This window comes from Rhamphochromis longiceps, linkage group LG12 (assembly GCF_057381845.1).
Source record: "Rhamphochromis longiceps isolate RC_006_pf linkage group LG12, R_longiceps_female_GT1.1, whole genome shotgun sequence".
Lineage (NCBI taxonomy): Eukaryota > Metazoa > Chordata > Actinopteri > Cichliformes > Cichlidae > Rhamphochromis > Rhamphochromis longiceps.
In genome coordinates, this window is record NC_140568.1 from 13,603,340 (window position 1) to 13,617,942 (window position 14,603).

Genomic DNA, 14,603 nt, shown 5'->3' on the forward strand with positions numbered 1-14,603 from the left:
AGGAACACTATCGGACATGGATTAGACTCCCCAGAGCCCCGCCCTCAAAATTGCAACTTAGAAAAGATAACAAACAGCCATAAATGCCTTCATAAGAATAAGTTAGTACCACATGTAACATTTCTGGTGAAAAATACAGTGAAAAGTCTAAAAGTAACTCCATGTGTTTTGTCCAATTGTTTCACTCTGCAAAGCCTGCAATGGCTGGATTTTTGCCTGTGGGTCTTATGTTTGACACCATTTTCAGTTCACATGTTAGCACATCAATCAAATAATGTTGATGTAATACTACTACTAATAAAATAATCACAAATTTGTTAATTCCATTTTTTTTTTTTTACAGTTTATACCATAACATGTAACACAACAGCTAGATAAACACACACACATCAGTACACCTTTATTCTTCATGGCAGAGATTCAACAAGGCACTGGAAACATTCATCAGAGACTTTGGTCCATATTGACAACGAATCACACAGTTGCTGCTGAGAGATTCACATCATAGATCTATGATGTGAATCTCTCATTCCACCAGATCCCAAAGGTGCTCTATTGGACTGAGATCTGGTGACTTCTGAGCGCAGATAACTCATTGTTGTTTTCAAGAAAGCAGTTTGAGGTGATTTTAAGTTTGGGCAATGGTGTTTCATTCTGCTGGAAGCAGCCATCAGAAATGTCTCCCACACCAACACCACCAGCACCAACCTAAACCAATGATACAAGGCAGCATGGTCCACCCTTGCTTTCATGGTGTTCGTGCCAAATTCTGACCCTACCATCCAAATATCGCATCTAACTTGAGACTGGTCAGATTAGGCAATGTTGTTTTCAATCTTCTGTTAACTTCTTCAAGTTCGACATTCTCTTCTGCATTGGTTGTAACAAGTGGTTATTTGAGTTACTGTTGCTGCCTTATCATCTTGAAGCAGTCTGGACATTCTCCTGTGACATCAATAAAGCATATTCACCCACTGCCACTCTCTAGGGTTTACAGAGAATGACCCTAAAGTTAGTTGTGTAGAAAAATTACCAGTAGAGCGTCATTCTGAAATACTCAGACCAGCCCGTCTGGCACCAACAACGATGTCATGGTCAAAGTCACTTAAATCATGTTTCCTCCCCAGGCTGATGGTCAGTTTGGACTTCAGCAGGTCATCTTGACCATGCCCAAATGTCTAAATGCACTGAGCTGCTGCAATGTTATTAATTGATTAATTCATTTGTATTAACAAACAGTTGACCAGGCGTACTTAACAAAGTGGTCATTAACTAGATATTAGAGCACCTTAAAAACGTATTATGTACACATACCTTTTTAAAATGTTCAAACCACGTTTGACGTTTTGTTCTGTACAGATCACCAGATTATGAAATTATGAAATCCCTGCCAGAGGGCTTTTTAATTGGTGTAGAAATATTGAATGTTGTCTTTTATCAGTCTCTGAGATGAATTAGAATATGTTATTAATTGCAACCTCATCATCTTTGCAGAAGTCATATTCTCTCACCTTTCATTACCACAGCAGAGGTTGTGATTCACAGGCTGCCCTCACTCCCTTTATCACTTTTTTCCTCTCCCTCACTCTCACACCTTTTGTCACATCTTCCTGTCACCCTGTCAGGAGAAGAACGAGAAGGGAGAGGTGTTGCCCTCCCAGCTGGAGGCTGCCTTGCTGGCTAAAGACCGTGAAATCCTCCGCCTTCTCGAAAACATTCAGCGGCTGCAGTTCACACTGCAGGAAGTTCAAGAAACCTCAGCCAATCAGATTCTAGAGCTGGAGCGCCAGGTAGCCTATAAGACAGAAGCTATAGAGGTGAGTGGCTGGGAAACATGATGGGAAATGTGGGGAAGAGTCCTCCGTCCGCAGAATCTCTTATTAATTCAGAGGAAAATATTATCCTTCTGTGTTTTTGTTTCAGAGATTAGAAGCTAAACTGCAATCCCAGATGGACTATGAAGAGATTAAAACTGAACTCAGGTGGTTGATTGATATCGAACGTGTCAGTAATTCATAGTAATGTTAATGTACATCTAAATATATGACTGTGCTTCTTTTGGTTTTCGCCGTAGTATCCTAAAGGTAATGAAGCTGGCTTCAGCCAATGGCAGCTCATCCCAGGTACGCATGTTCCTGCACTTTGTACTTTTGTGTTACTCACAGCAACAACTCCACCTCATTGTTAGTCCATTTAAAAAAACTCGGTGCTTTTCCTCAACATTTTGCCGTGACGTTTCAGAGAGCGGGAAAGTAAATAAGCGGCAGACAGAAATGAAGCAGGTCGAATCTTCTTACGTTTCACGCATGCGCAGTACTGGAACGTAAGCGTTTTCGGCCGTTTCAATGTGGACACACAACTCTGTGAAAACGATTGAAAACGCTAGTGTGGACACGGAGCGTTTTCAGACAAAAACGCCATTTTCAAATCTAAAGCTAGTGTGGACGTAGCCTTAGTGCCAGAGAATAAAACTACAGCAGTGCAATTGAATGCATCACTGGTCCATCATCCATTATATCCAATATAAGGATATCGGCAGCCACCACAATTGATTAATCTAGAATTAACAGCTTTTGTGTGTGGGTGTGTGTGTGGGTGTGTGTGTGGGTGTGTGTGTAGGATTCTGCTAAGGCTGCAGAGGCTCTTTTGCTGGATAAAGAGGCCTTTCTTCCATCTCACAAGTACCTGGTGGATAAGACCCGAATACTACACAGCAATGGTAAAATAAATGTCTCTTTTTTTTAGCCTATAAAGTTAAAAGAAAACTAGTACTAAGAGATTGTTAGTTTCTAAAAGGTGTTGAGTTTTGTCATCTACCAAATACTGCCTGTTTGTTTGGCACTCACTGGGCAGCTGATTCTATAGTTGATTACTTCCACATTTAAATCTCTGTGCTTAAACTGAGTTTGCATAATGTAGTCTGGATTTGCAAGGGTATAAAGTAAGCGATTTAATTCAGGAAATATCTTTTATAAGCTGAATAATAGTTAGGTCTTCATTGTTAAAGCCATGTAGCTGTACACATCCCATGTGTCCTGAGTGAGATGGCTTTTCTGTCACCAGATGATGACCATTCTGAGGATGCAGGCAGGGAGATAGGCAGGCCGCCCGGATCCCACTCATCCTCCTCTCAGGTGGACAGTCGTGCCTCCCCCAGCCCCGGTCCCCCCACCCTGGACCGCTCCTCCTCCAGCCATGATCTCCCCCGGCCTTTCTCAGTGTCGCCGTGCTCCGGGGACCGGCTGTCAGGAGACCACATCCTCCACAAACAGCTGTTATCTCCACACTTTAAAAAGGATGGCCTCATGGCTTTCCCTACCGCCCTCTATGCAGCCAAAGTCGCGCTTATGTCAGCCTCACAAGGGCCTGTGGGGGCGGGCAGCGTTGATGCCGGCTTGCCCAGCGACCAGTCAGAAAGCGGCAGCTCGACTGCAGGAGACGATGACCAACTGGACACGGCGGAGATCGCCTTCCAGGTGAAGGAGCAGTTGCTAAAGCATAATATTGGCCAGCGAGTGTTTGGCCACTATGTGCTGGGCCTGTCCCAGGGTTCGGTCAGCGAGATCCTGGCAAGACCCAAACCCTGGAGGAAGCTGACTGTGAAAGGCAAAGAACCTTTTATTAAGATGAAGCAGTTTCTGTCTGATGAACAGAACATTCTGGCACTCAGAACCATCCAGGTCCGACAGAGAGGTGAGTGCTAACTACTGTGTGTCACAGCCTGGGTCTCTGACCCATCGCTCTGAGTTTATTTTTGTATTCTTCTCATGTTATCTTTGTGATCATGTGTTATTCCTGTCTAGCTTAGGTTAAAGGCAGCCATTATTTATTGTTTCCTTGGTTTCCATGTTTGGATTCTTGCCTAGTTTATCATGTGTTTTAGGTCTGTAAGCTTAGTGTTGTCATGTCTAGTTTCCTGTTTTATTGTGAAGTTGTGTGTGTGTTCATGTGGTTAGTTTTACTCTCCCCTGTGTTTTCATTATGTTTAATTCTAGTCAGCTGTGTCCTCATGTGTTTCCACCTCCCCTGATCACCTCATGTGTGTATTTAAGTCCTCAGTCTTCCTGTGTTCAGCGTTTCATCGTCTGTTATCCACATTATAGTAAATCATAGTCTGTCATTCAAGTCATTGTTTATCATAGTTTTCATGTTTCCATCAGCCATCAGCCAAATAAAGGCTCGCTTTTTGTTTGAATTCAAGCTCTGTTCTCCTGTGTCTGCATTTGGGTTCGCATCTGAAGCACATCGGCTGCTCAGCCGTGACACCGTGACAGGACACGGACTAAATGAAAACCGTGCTGCAACACACAGATGTATAAAGTGCAATACACAATACCATTACAGCACATAACAACAGCTGACATAGCGTCAGAAAGTTTGGCAATTTAAGTTTGTTTTAAGCATAATTTGAAGACCGCTGGCTTGCAGATCAAACGTTAAAAGTGACAGTGATTTTCATCCACTGCACTGATACATGACGATAGATGAAGCACAATGAAGGTCATATTTTACAGTAACGATGAAATAATCAAATTAATTAAAGAAGTACCAGTCTGGAAACCATTAGGCTAGTCTGCTGACTGCCGGCAGCCAGCGGATATGTGTGCTAAGACTTCTGTTCTGTGCTCTGTTCATTGTTTTTGAATGCAGATAAATGGGGGGGAAGCTAATAAAAAGTGAAATCATCATCAGATAACTGTGGTTATTAAAGGCATTTTGGTACAGCCATTCCTCTTTGGCTCTCCATACAGACTGTTTACTTGCATGCAGCCAAAGCTTGAACATGCACTGCAAGCAGACTACAAATGGTATCCAGAAATATTCTTCATAAAATAAGTTTTTAGACAAAGTGCATTTCAGAATGCTTAGCGGGGACCTATTGCACTAATTTGCACGTCCCTGTTTTTATTCCTAGACTAACTTTGTATAATTCAAAATAATCCTTATTTAGCTTCCCCTTCCCTTTAAGCCAGCTGTCTTCTGATTGGTTGCTGTTTCCAATCAAAATCTTTGAAAGACATGTTGTTTGGGCTTAGTGGCAAGCAGAGCTGTGTACCTGTGATGACCATATTAGGCAAATATTCTCTCACTGACATCAATGAGAGGCAGAAGTAGAAAAAACTGTCTGAAGGCTTCACACAACTGGATATTCTGACCTCGTTATTTGAAACTTGATGGCTGATGTTTGTTATGAGCATTCGTATACAATATATGACTGAAAAGCTTCATCAGTTCTGTGCTACTATGTACGCAGAGGTTTTTAAAGCAGATGTATTGGTGGCTTAGCTCCTGGACCTGTGCACATTTAAACCTTCTACATTTAAATCTACTTGGCCCTCATCCTTGACTTCATCACGGTTTCCTCTGCCATGTTTATAGTGTTACTTTTAAACTTTGTTTTCTCCCTAGATTCACAGCTTTTGAAAGTTGAGCTTCCCGTATACTGCAACCTCAGACAGCACGCGCTCAAAGGCAGCCATTGATCTACCAGTCAAAAGCAAAGCCTTGGAACTGCTCTCTGATCAACCATCCCACTCACCCCCTCCTCTCTCCTCCCTCTCTCTCTATCTCCATCTCTTTCTGTTACCCTCTGTGGCAGGGAGCATCACTCCACGCATCCGAACTCCTGAAACTGGGTCAGACGACGCCATTAGGAATATCCTGGAGCAGGCTAAGAAGGAGATCCAGTCCCAGAGGGGTGAGGATGAAGCTTCGAGTCATAAGTCATAGTTAAAAGCCCTATTGATTGTTTGTTTTTGGTTTTTTTCTATGCACAATGAGTTCTATTATATATTTTGATCAGTACTTGAATGCATCTAGATTAGAAAGGAAAGGTGCTTTGAGTGTGCGTCAGTGTCAGCGTGTGTGTTTTTCTTGTTTAGGTGATGTCAAGTCATCTCTAAACAGCTCATCAGGCAGAAGCAGTAACGGGCCTGGCAGCAGCTCTGACGACACCATAAAGAGCATCCTCGAACAGGCCAGGAGGGAGATGGAAGCTCAGCAGCAGGCCCTGATGGAGATGGAAGTGTGCGGCAGGGCTTCGACTGCTAGCTCAGGAGTTCAGGTGGAACGTCTGGGGCCCCCCGAGCGCTCCAGGGGCCTGCCTTTACCCATCTCCATCAAGCAAGAGGAAGGGGGCTGCATTACAGTGTGCACAGCCAACCCCGTGAGCAGCCCCCAGACACCCCTCAGCGTCCTCTCCCCTGCCGCTTTCGTCCAGAACATCATCCGCAAAGTCAAATCAGAAATCGGCGAAGCGGGCACCTACTTCGATCAGCACTGGTCTCAGGAGCGGGGATCTATGGTGCTCGGCGGCGGAAGCAGCTCTCGGCCCTTCAGCTCGGTCTCCCCTTCCTTGTCTTCCTCCTCCTCCGGGCCCTCCACCTTACCCCGGCCGTGGCTGCGTCTGGAGAACGGCGAGGGTCTCCCCAACAGTGAGGAGGCCTCTGCTGCCGAGGACGAGCTGGGCCTGAGCCGGCCGGTGGAGGTGAAGGTGGAATCAGATACCTCGGTAAGCGGGGAGTCCCCAGGACCCGGCCCGGGACGCCTTTCCTATTATCCAGCATATATCCCCCGTGCACTGAAGCCCACCGTGCCCCCGCTGACACCAGAGCAGTATGAGATGTACATGTACCGGGAGGTGGACACCATCGAGCTGACTCGGCAGGTGAAGGAGAAGCTGGCAAAGAATGGCATCTGTCAGAGGATCTTTGGTGAAAAGGTCAGATGTTGGCCTTTCACATTAAACGCATACTGCAAATGAAACAGCCTGCAAATACAAAAGAAGAAAAATGATATTTAGTTTAAACTTTTCAGATTTTCAGAGCATGTGAAATATTAGACTGAGGTGATCTCAGTAAACATAAAACACATTTTAATTATGTTAAAAAAAGAACATGAAACTCATCCATGTGGAAAAGTAATGGACTCCTTTTAAACCTAATAACAGGTCCCGACACTTTAGTAGCCGTATCTGCAGCTCAGAGCTTTGCATAATACGGCGCTGGTATTTGACGTCGCTGTGAAAGAATTTTAGCCCGCTCTTTAGAATTTCTTGCAGCAAACTTGACATAATGATGTGAAGTCTTGACATTATATGCCCTGTAAAAAAACGGTTAAAAGTTTGCCTTTTTATTACTTTCTGCATACAACATTGTCCTAAAAAGCCTTCAGGTGCTTTCCCCCACATGTCAGACAGCAATAGATTCTGCTTTGCTGCTCTTCCTTTGAATCCTAGTTTCTCACATCTCTTTCTTAACCATCAACATTTTTAGCTGAGAGGCTTGCGTTTGGTTGAGTTGTCATTCGTGCCCTTGAAAAACCTTTTAGAGGCTGCCCGCAAGTTTTACCATACCATATTATTCTCCCTAGCTGTCACAGTGGTTTGGGAGGGCATCTGAGCAGCTCATCTCTTTCAGAGTTACATTTGTGGTGCAATGTGCTTGTGGGACTTTTGTGGTGTGAACCTGAGGGAAATACGGCTATTTTTTATTAATTAATTAATTTTTATCGGGTGTTCCTTAAATGAATAACATTATAATCTCAGTCTGGTTTTTACTGCTGCATAGCTGAAAGGTTCTGAGTTTGGATCTGTTGCTGGAACGTTCTTTCACTTTTCAGCCAAAGTCATCTTTTCAACAACTCTTTGCTGAGCGGAACGTGTTCGTTTTCCTTCACCCAGGTGTTATATTTTCTGTGACAAACACACAGAAGATTAAATCTTTTTTTTTTTAAAACGGTGTGTTTTTATTTGCATTTTCCCTGAAATGAGCTACTGAAGACTCGGTATCGGTTTTGTTAGTTCAAGCCCCAGAAAGTGTGCCTTTATTGTCGGTAAAATCCCTCTGGGTGTCTTCCTAGGCAGCCTTTGTGATATATCACTTTATTCTGTCTGGAGTGGATAAAATATAACGAGTGTCACAAAGGTTTTTTTCGAGTAATATGAAAGGTGCTGTCTTCCTTCTCTGCTGTGTTGATATGACTGTTGTAAAATATCTTTAATGCAAGTCCCACTAAAGCTGAAGACGGTGCAGCAGTTTTTTTATTTTTATAATATACGATCATGTGGGGAAAAAAAGGAAGAAAATTTATCACTACAGAAATTTGCGCATTTGAATCGCAGAAATATAAATCACATATGAAAATAATCAAATATGAGGTGTGCTGCAAATCGAACTTAAACCTTTAAACAGGAAGATTTATAGTACATTGTCTCCCTCCAGTGGTTGTATGGGGAAAGTGCATGACCAAACAGATTTCCATCTTTCACAATAATAACTTGGAGCTTCAGTCGTTTCTGTGCAACATACACATTTGATGTGAGCAATGACATAAATATATCAACCAGTGTTTGTGTTCCAGGTGCTGGGGCTTTCTCAGGGCAGCGTGAGTGATATGCTGTCTCGGCCCAAACCCTGGAGCAAGCTGACCCAGAAAGGCAGGGAGCCCTTCATCCGTATGCAGCTGTGGTTACTGGATCAGCTAGGACAGAGCCTTAACCAGCCCCCAAACCAGGGCCACACTCAGGGTGAGTCTGCATTTCACAACACACGCTTGAGAATATCTAGACTGCTTGAGAAACTTTGCAACTAAAAAAAAACCCCCAAAAACACACACACAGCTTACATAGTCAACTGCGTGTATTTATTTATTCGATTGGTGTGACTATTCTTTCCTACTTACAGATAAAAGCCCAGTGACGGCCCAGTCCTCACCATCCCCACCTCCCAGCCCAGCAGACAGCCACCCAAGTCCCCTGGTAGAGCCTGTGAGTCTCTCCATGGAGAGCAGTAAAGAGAACCAGCAGCCAGAGGGCCTGAGCTTGGGGTTGTCCACCCACCCAGAGGGAGTGAAATCCACTCCCAGCCTCATGACCTTGCATCAGCCCACAAACCCACTGGGCATCCAGGAGCTGGTGGCCATGTCTCCAGAGCTAGATACCTATGCCATCACCAAGAAGGTCAAAGAGGTGCTAACAGATAATAACTTAGGTGGGTCTGAGTTCACAACTTGGGATAAAAAACTCCCCAAAACACCTCTTAAAGACACCATAGCAACTATACACCTGTGTGTATTTGTTCTCCACAGGCCAGCGTCTTTTTGGGGAGACCATCCTGGGCCTGACGCAGGGCTCGGTGTCTGACCTGCTCTCCAGACCCAAACCATGGCACAAGCTCAGTCTGAAAGGCAGGGAGCCCTTCGTCCGCATGCAGCTGTGGCTCAACGATCCTCACAATGTAGACAAGCTGAGGGCCATGAAAAAGATGGAGAAGAAAGGTGGGAACCAGAGTCTACTCTGTAATATGACGGAGGACATGATTCTGACACGTTTGTACTCTGCATGCCATACTCTGCATGTCTCTGTCTGCCCTCCAGCCTATTTGAAGAGGCGATACGGCCTGCTGAGCACCGGCTCGGACAGCGACTCGCCCAGCACTCACTCTGAGTGTGTGAGTCCGGCTTTGGCCTCTCTGGACTTGTGCCCCTACAGCCAGGCGAAGAAGCCTCGGGTGGTGCTGGGAGCCGAAGAGAAAGATGCCCTGAAGAAGGCCTACCTTTTAGAGCCCTACCCTTCTCAAAACACCATCGAGATGCTGGCGTCGCAGCTCAACCTCAAAACCAACACCGTCATCAACTGGTTTCATAACTACAGGCCAGTCCTTTGTAACCTTTACAGATGGCTGTTTTTGTTGTTTTTATTATTACTGTATATTTACTTTAGGTGGACAGCTCACACTACAATCAAAATCTGTTTTTTCTTCTCTGGCCTCCAGAGCTGTGTTGTCCAGTGTTGAAGAGAACTGCTATAGAGCCATTTCTTGAATAGTATGGCAAGAGACATTACAGAAATTTCATTTAGGAACTATTTTCTTTCTATTGTCTACATCCAGTAGAAAGAAAATAGACAAATAGACGTGTATTTTTTTTTTTTTGAGTAATCAAGTCCTGATTTCTGAAATATAAAACCTAAAGAGCCAAAGCAAGAATATGTAAATCTAATTTTGTGATAAACTGTCTCTTACACTTCAACTGAAATCTGATTTAGAAAGTAAACTTTAGTCTCTAAAGTCTCTTTCAGTCAATGTCTAACTGTGGTATTTGTGTGCAGGTCCAGGATGCGACGGGAGGTGCTGATGGAGGGTCTGCCAGACAATGACACGGATGCTGAGCACCACAGCTACTCCCCCTCAGTGACACGGAGCCCTCACTCTGACGGAGAGGAGAGGAGGCTGCAGCAGCCCTCAGGACACATCCATTCCAGCCTTCCTCTTAGTGCCAACACCTCACTGCCTCATGTCAAACAGGAGGCATTAGACAGGGAAGACGACACAGAGGAGGGAAGGGAAAGCTCGGCGAAACAGTCCAGGGTTCAGTGTTTTCCAACAGCCGTGCCGCTGCCGCAGTTGAAAAGTGAGCACGAGGACTCCGTCGCGGGCTGTCGCGAGCCCCACTTGGCAGGCCAGAGCCTGAGGCAGGAAGAAGGTCAGGGTCTCTACCCTGGAGGGCTCTCCGTAGACGGCCCACAGAGAAGCAATCAGACCAGGCACGAGGGGGAAGACTCCGGAAAGTCACCCGTCGACCCGGTCAGTTTCAAGGCTTCGTCAGAGCCCTGCCGCAGCAGCCTGGAGGTCTCCCTCAACTCGCCCTCTGCTGCATCCTCACCGGGCCTCATGATGTCAGTCTCGCCCGTTCCCTCCTCCTCTGCGCCCATATCGCCCTCGCTGCCCAACCCTCCATCGACGAGCACCAGTCACAGCCTGGACCCTAACCCGCCCCCTCCCTTCCAAAGTCCCAAACTCAACAGGAGCACTCAGAGACGCACGGAGAAAATGGCCAACCTCAATAACATCATCCACAGGTTAGAGAGAGCAGCCAATCGAGAAGAGACTCTGGAATGGGAGTTTTAAGTCCACTTTAGGTGTATCCAAACCTTTGCGCCACACAGGAGAGTCTCAGAAGCTTCCTGACGTCTTTAAATGGAGCGTGGCTCCTGAAGGCCTGTCCTCCAAGAATGATAACTCACAGGAAATGGGAACACGGAGCTAATCATACGGTTGAATTCCCTACAAGAACTTGAGAGTTGAAAAAAAATTTATAAATGTGTATTAGTTTGTTTGTTTTTTTTCCTTTTGATAATGCATACTACTTTGAAATATATGTGACAGCACTAGCTGTCATTTTACCTATTGGACTTGACATGAAGACTTTTGCAGCTATGGTGTCATCAAATGTACACTGAAGTTCTGTAGATTGCCACTGGGTGAGATTAAAAGAAGACCCCTGTCTTAAGCCATTAAAAGCACTATAACTATTTGAAAAGAGACACTGACCAAATTTGCTACTTTTTGAATAGCAATTTTTCAGATTTTGTCTGTAAGACTGGACAGTTTAAGTCAAGTAACATGAAATCCTATTACTGACTGAGGGATAGTCCTTTAAGACTCTAAATATTCAACATCTTGTATGTACTTAGTTTCCTGGTGATATGTTTTGAAATATTTGTAACTCACTCGTATAAAATGTGGTTGTACATGTTGTAGAATTGTCTGCAATAGCCTTCTCTAAACCTGATGTAGCATGGTACTCACCTGACCCTGTTTATCCTCTGTAGTTAGTCACCTGTGATTATACTTGAGCGAAAACACGAGAAAAAAGAAAAAAGTTGAAAACCCTGCAAAAAATGCGAAAAAAAAAAAAGAAAAAGGAAATGTTAAACCTAATGAGTAGAGTACTTTTGAAGTGTTTTTGGTTTCTTTAGTTTGCTTTGAATAATCCTCGAGGTTTACAGTTTAGGGCCCTTGTGCTTTTGGTAGTGAGTGCAACAGTCACTTCGCACGAGCACAGTTTACACGATTTCTTTCTGACTTACCTCTCTGACTCTCTAAGGCACTGGTTCTCAGACTGTAACGGGCCAAGACACAGGACACCCAGTTTACCTCAGATTATGTTGATGCACATCATGCGACGACCATGCGTTCCATTCTTTTGCATAAACATGACGCACACTTGTTTGGACCGAGGGAGGGAAGGCGCTGGCGTATCATGCTTCGGGTGTGAGCTCACGCCTCAGAGGGTCAAACAATGAAGCGAGTGGTGGTGGTGATTGGGGGGCTGGGGGGTTATGAGATAAATCTGCTGCTGTTCGTCCCTTTGTATGTGTTATGGAGTAACACCCGATTGATTGCACATTCTGAAAATGTGCATTTTACTGTAAATTATACGGATCAAAACACCTCAAGCACTGAGATGCTGTTTAGCTAGGCCACCCCTGCTCTGTGTTGATCTACTTTGAGGCTGAAGTTCCCAGTGTTTAAAAGCATGATACGTACAGTGTGACCTCTCATCAGTCTGTAAGTACGCTATATTCAAGAACACAAAAGGTTACAGGTATCCCCTCATATTATCTTTGACCACGTGTGTATTGTGTCTGTAGACGTTTCTTTGTCATGCTTGCAAGATGTTCTTTATGTATTTTGCCTCTATTTTATACTCAGAACAGTTAACTAGATATTCAATACCTCGTGTATGAAGTACTTACAGCACTTAGATTTTTTTGATAATTGTGAGGACTCAAGAAAAATCTCAAATATCAACATTATCCTAACTTAGTGTCCACAAGTCTTTGCCTTTACTGTATCGTTGAAGTTGGTAGTGAACACTTGCACATGTCTACATAGTTCAGAGGACTTGGATTGTATTATGTAGAGATATATATTACACAATTACTAAAAAAAATACTATCTTACATTCTTGGAACAAAAATGTGCTGATTATATTGAAATAGAGTGTACAGATTTAATAAACCAAACCCATTCAAGCCAGTTCTGGTCTGGCAAGCTTGCCCACGTTTTAGACCTTCTCTCAGGGTAGTCTTGCTTTTTAAAGCTTTATTGAAACAGTTGCTCTCATCAGTGGTGTTGAATATGAAAACTATGTGATGTGGAGAATGACTCCGTTAAATATTCGACGAACATGTGAAAGTTGTATGATTACGGGATTTTCGACACTCACACGGAGGGGAAAAAAAGCGGATTGTTAGAAAGTCGTGGCTGTTTTGTAATTCCTTACATGGATGTGTCAAAGTACAGTGTCGAGCGGAACCACCAGGATGAGGCTAAATGGGTTGCATTTTTTAGATCAGTAGACTTTGCTCTTGGAAATACTGTTTTGTTTTGTTTTTGTTTTGTTTTTGTTTTTTTCTTGGAGCCACAGAAGATTTCTCTCTGGTTTTCTTAGCATCATATTTTGTGCATAATATACTGTATGATTAGAAGTGGCATTTCTTATGTGAAAGCTTCATTGTTTCTCAAGGTAACATGGACATATGGCTGAAAATGAAATGTATTTACCCAGACCATTATCTCTTCATGTAAAGCTCATCTCATTGTTTTGCATGCAAATCCATTCTGCTCACACAACAAGGGATAGACTGTTTTTGTGTTATTGTTCTTGCACAGGGACATTGAATCAGCACTTGAAGTCTTTTTGCATTAGGGAAGTCCACACATGGTGCAGCTGAGAAATTTGGCTCTCACAAACTTGTCAAGATTATGGTCAAATCAGAACCTGAGACTGGCCCTACAAACGTTATACTTCCAGATTTATTTTGTGCCATATCACCTGCCCCATGCATTATCCTCATGGAGAAATGCCTTGTGGTGAAGTCTGTTCTGAGAGCGGTGTAGGGCTTTTTGTAAGTACAGAAAAAAGCAAAGCTTTTTCTATATCACAATAGCCCTGCACAGTAGATGTTTTAATTTTATAACTGACTTCAGTCACTAAATAATGGAGAAACTGATTGATTGGCAAAACTTGAATAAATGCATTAAGATTTGCTTATATGAAAAAAAAATCTGGCACCGAGGGTTTGTCACCAAGGGAAGTTGTCATTTATAAGTCAGCTGTGGGCCAATCGAAAGAAGCATCCTTCAGGCTTAGATAACTGTCTGATGCCTCACGTCAGACTATTAATTGTTAAAGAATGGACAATGATATGCCAAGCATCTTGGAAATGAAATTGCATAGGCTGTGTAAGCCATCAGTCAATACATAATTGTTTAAGATCCTGCTGTGTTGTGTTTTTATTTATTTTTTTATTTTATAATGAGCAATGAGCGCTCCACATATTAACATACAAAAGTTACTGCAAATTCATGTGCATATATAAAACCTTACACTGTAGCGTGCGTCCCTAACTAAGTGTAATCATTTGCACTCTTCTCTTTCAGTGAAGGAAACACTTCATTTTTCCTATTCAATTCAGGGTCATTCATGTCCACTATATTAAGCATACGATGATACTTGGGCAATTGTGGATCTTATAAATATGACAATAAACACCACTGGATTTTCAAAGAAAAGCCAGTCAAACAAAGTAGACTGAATGTTTATTTATTTAGGAAAATGACTCACTATTACATTCATTAATATGAACTTCTAGGAATAAGAATAATGCTTTTGGATTTCTTCAGATTGAATGAATGTCACTGATGACTAAATGTCATTGAGTTCAAACATCTGACTTCTAATTTCATTCACCAATCAGATATATAACTACATATTTTACTTTAGTGTGTAAAATTAGCATATATAATATAGTGTCC

General features: G+C 43.2%; 1 protein-coding gene across 5 annotated transcripts in view; it reads left to right on the top strand.

Annotated features, from left to right (window-relative positions):
- cux2b (cut-like homeobox 2b) overlaps nt 1-14,374 on the top strand; it is a 99,193-nt gene extending 84,819 nt beyond the window's left edge. For all 5 annotated transcript variants that reach the window (XM_085424843.1, XM_085424845.1, XM_085424846.1 and 2 more), the window contains 12 exons: nt 1,626-1,817; nt 1,924-1,982; nt 2,075-2,123; nt 2,620-2,719; nt 3,064-3,693; nt 5,600-5,698; nt 5,883-6,721; nt 8,362-8,527; nt 8,685-8,990; nt 9,088-9,276; nt 9,376-9,652; nt 10,109-14,374. In XM_085424843.1, the coding sequence (XP_085280969.1) occupies nt 1,626-1,817; nt 1,924-1,982; nt 2,075-2,123; nt 2,620-2,719; nt 3,064-3,693; nt 5,600-5,698; nt 5,883-6,721; nt 8,362-8,527; nt 8,685-8,990; nt 9,088-9,276; nt 9,376-9,652; nt 10,109-10,907 (3,705 nt within the window). In that variant the 3' untranslated portion in view covers nt 10,908-14,374. The remainder of the gene's footprint in view (nt 1-1,625; nt 1,818-1,923; nt 1,983-2,074; nt 2,124-2,619; nt 2,720-3,063; nt 3,694-5,599; nt 5,699-5,882; nt 6,722-8,361; nt 8,528-8,684; nt 8,991-9,087; nt 9,277-9,375; nt 9,653-10,108) is intronic.
- Nucleotides 14,375-14,603: the final 229 nt, after the last annotated feature.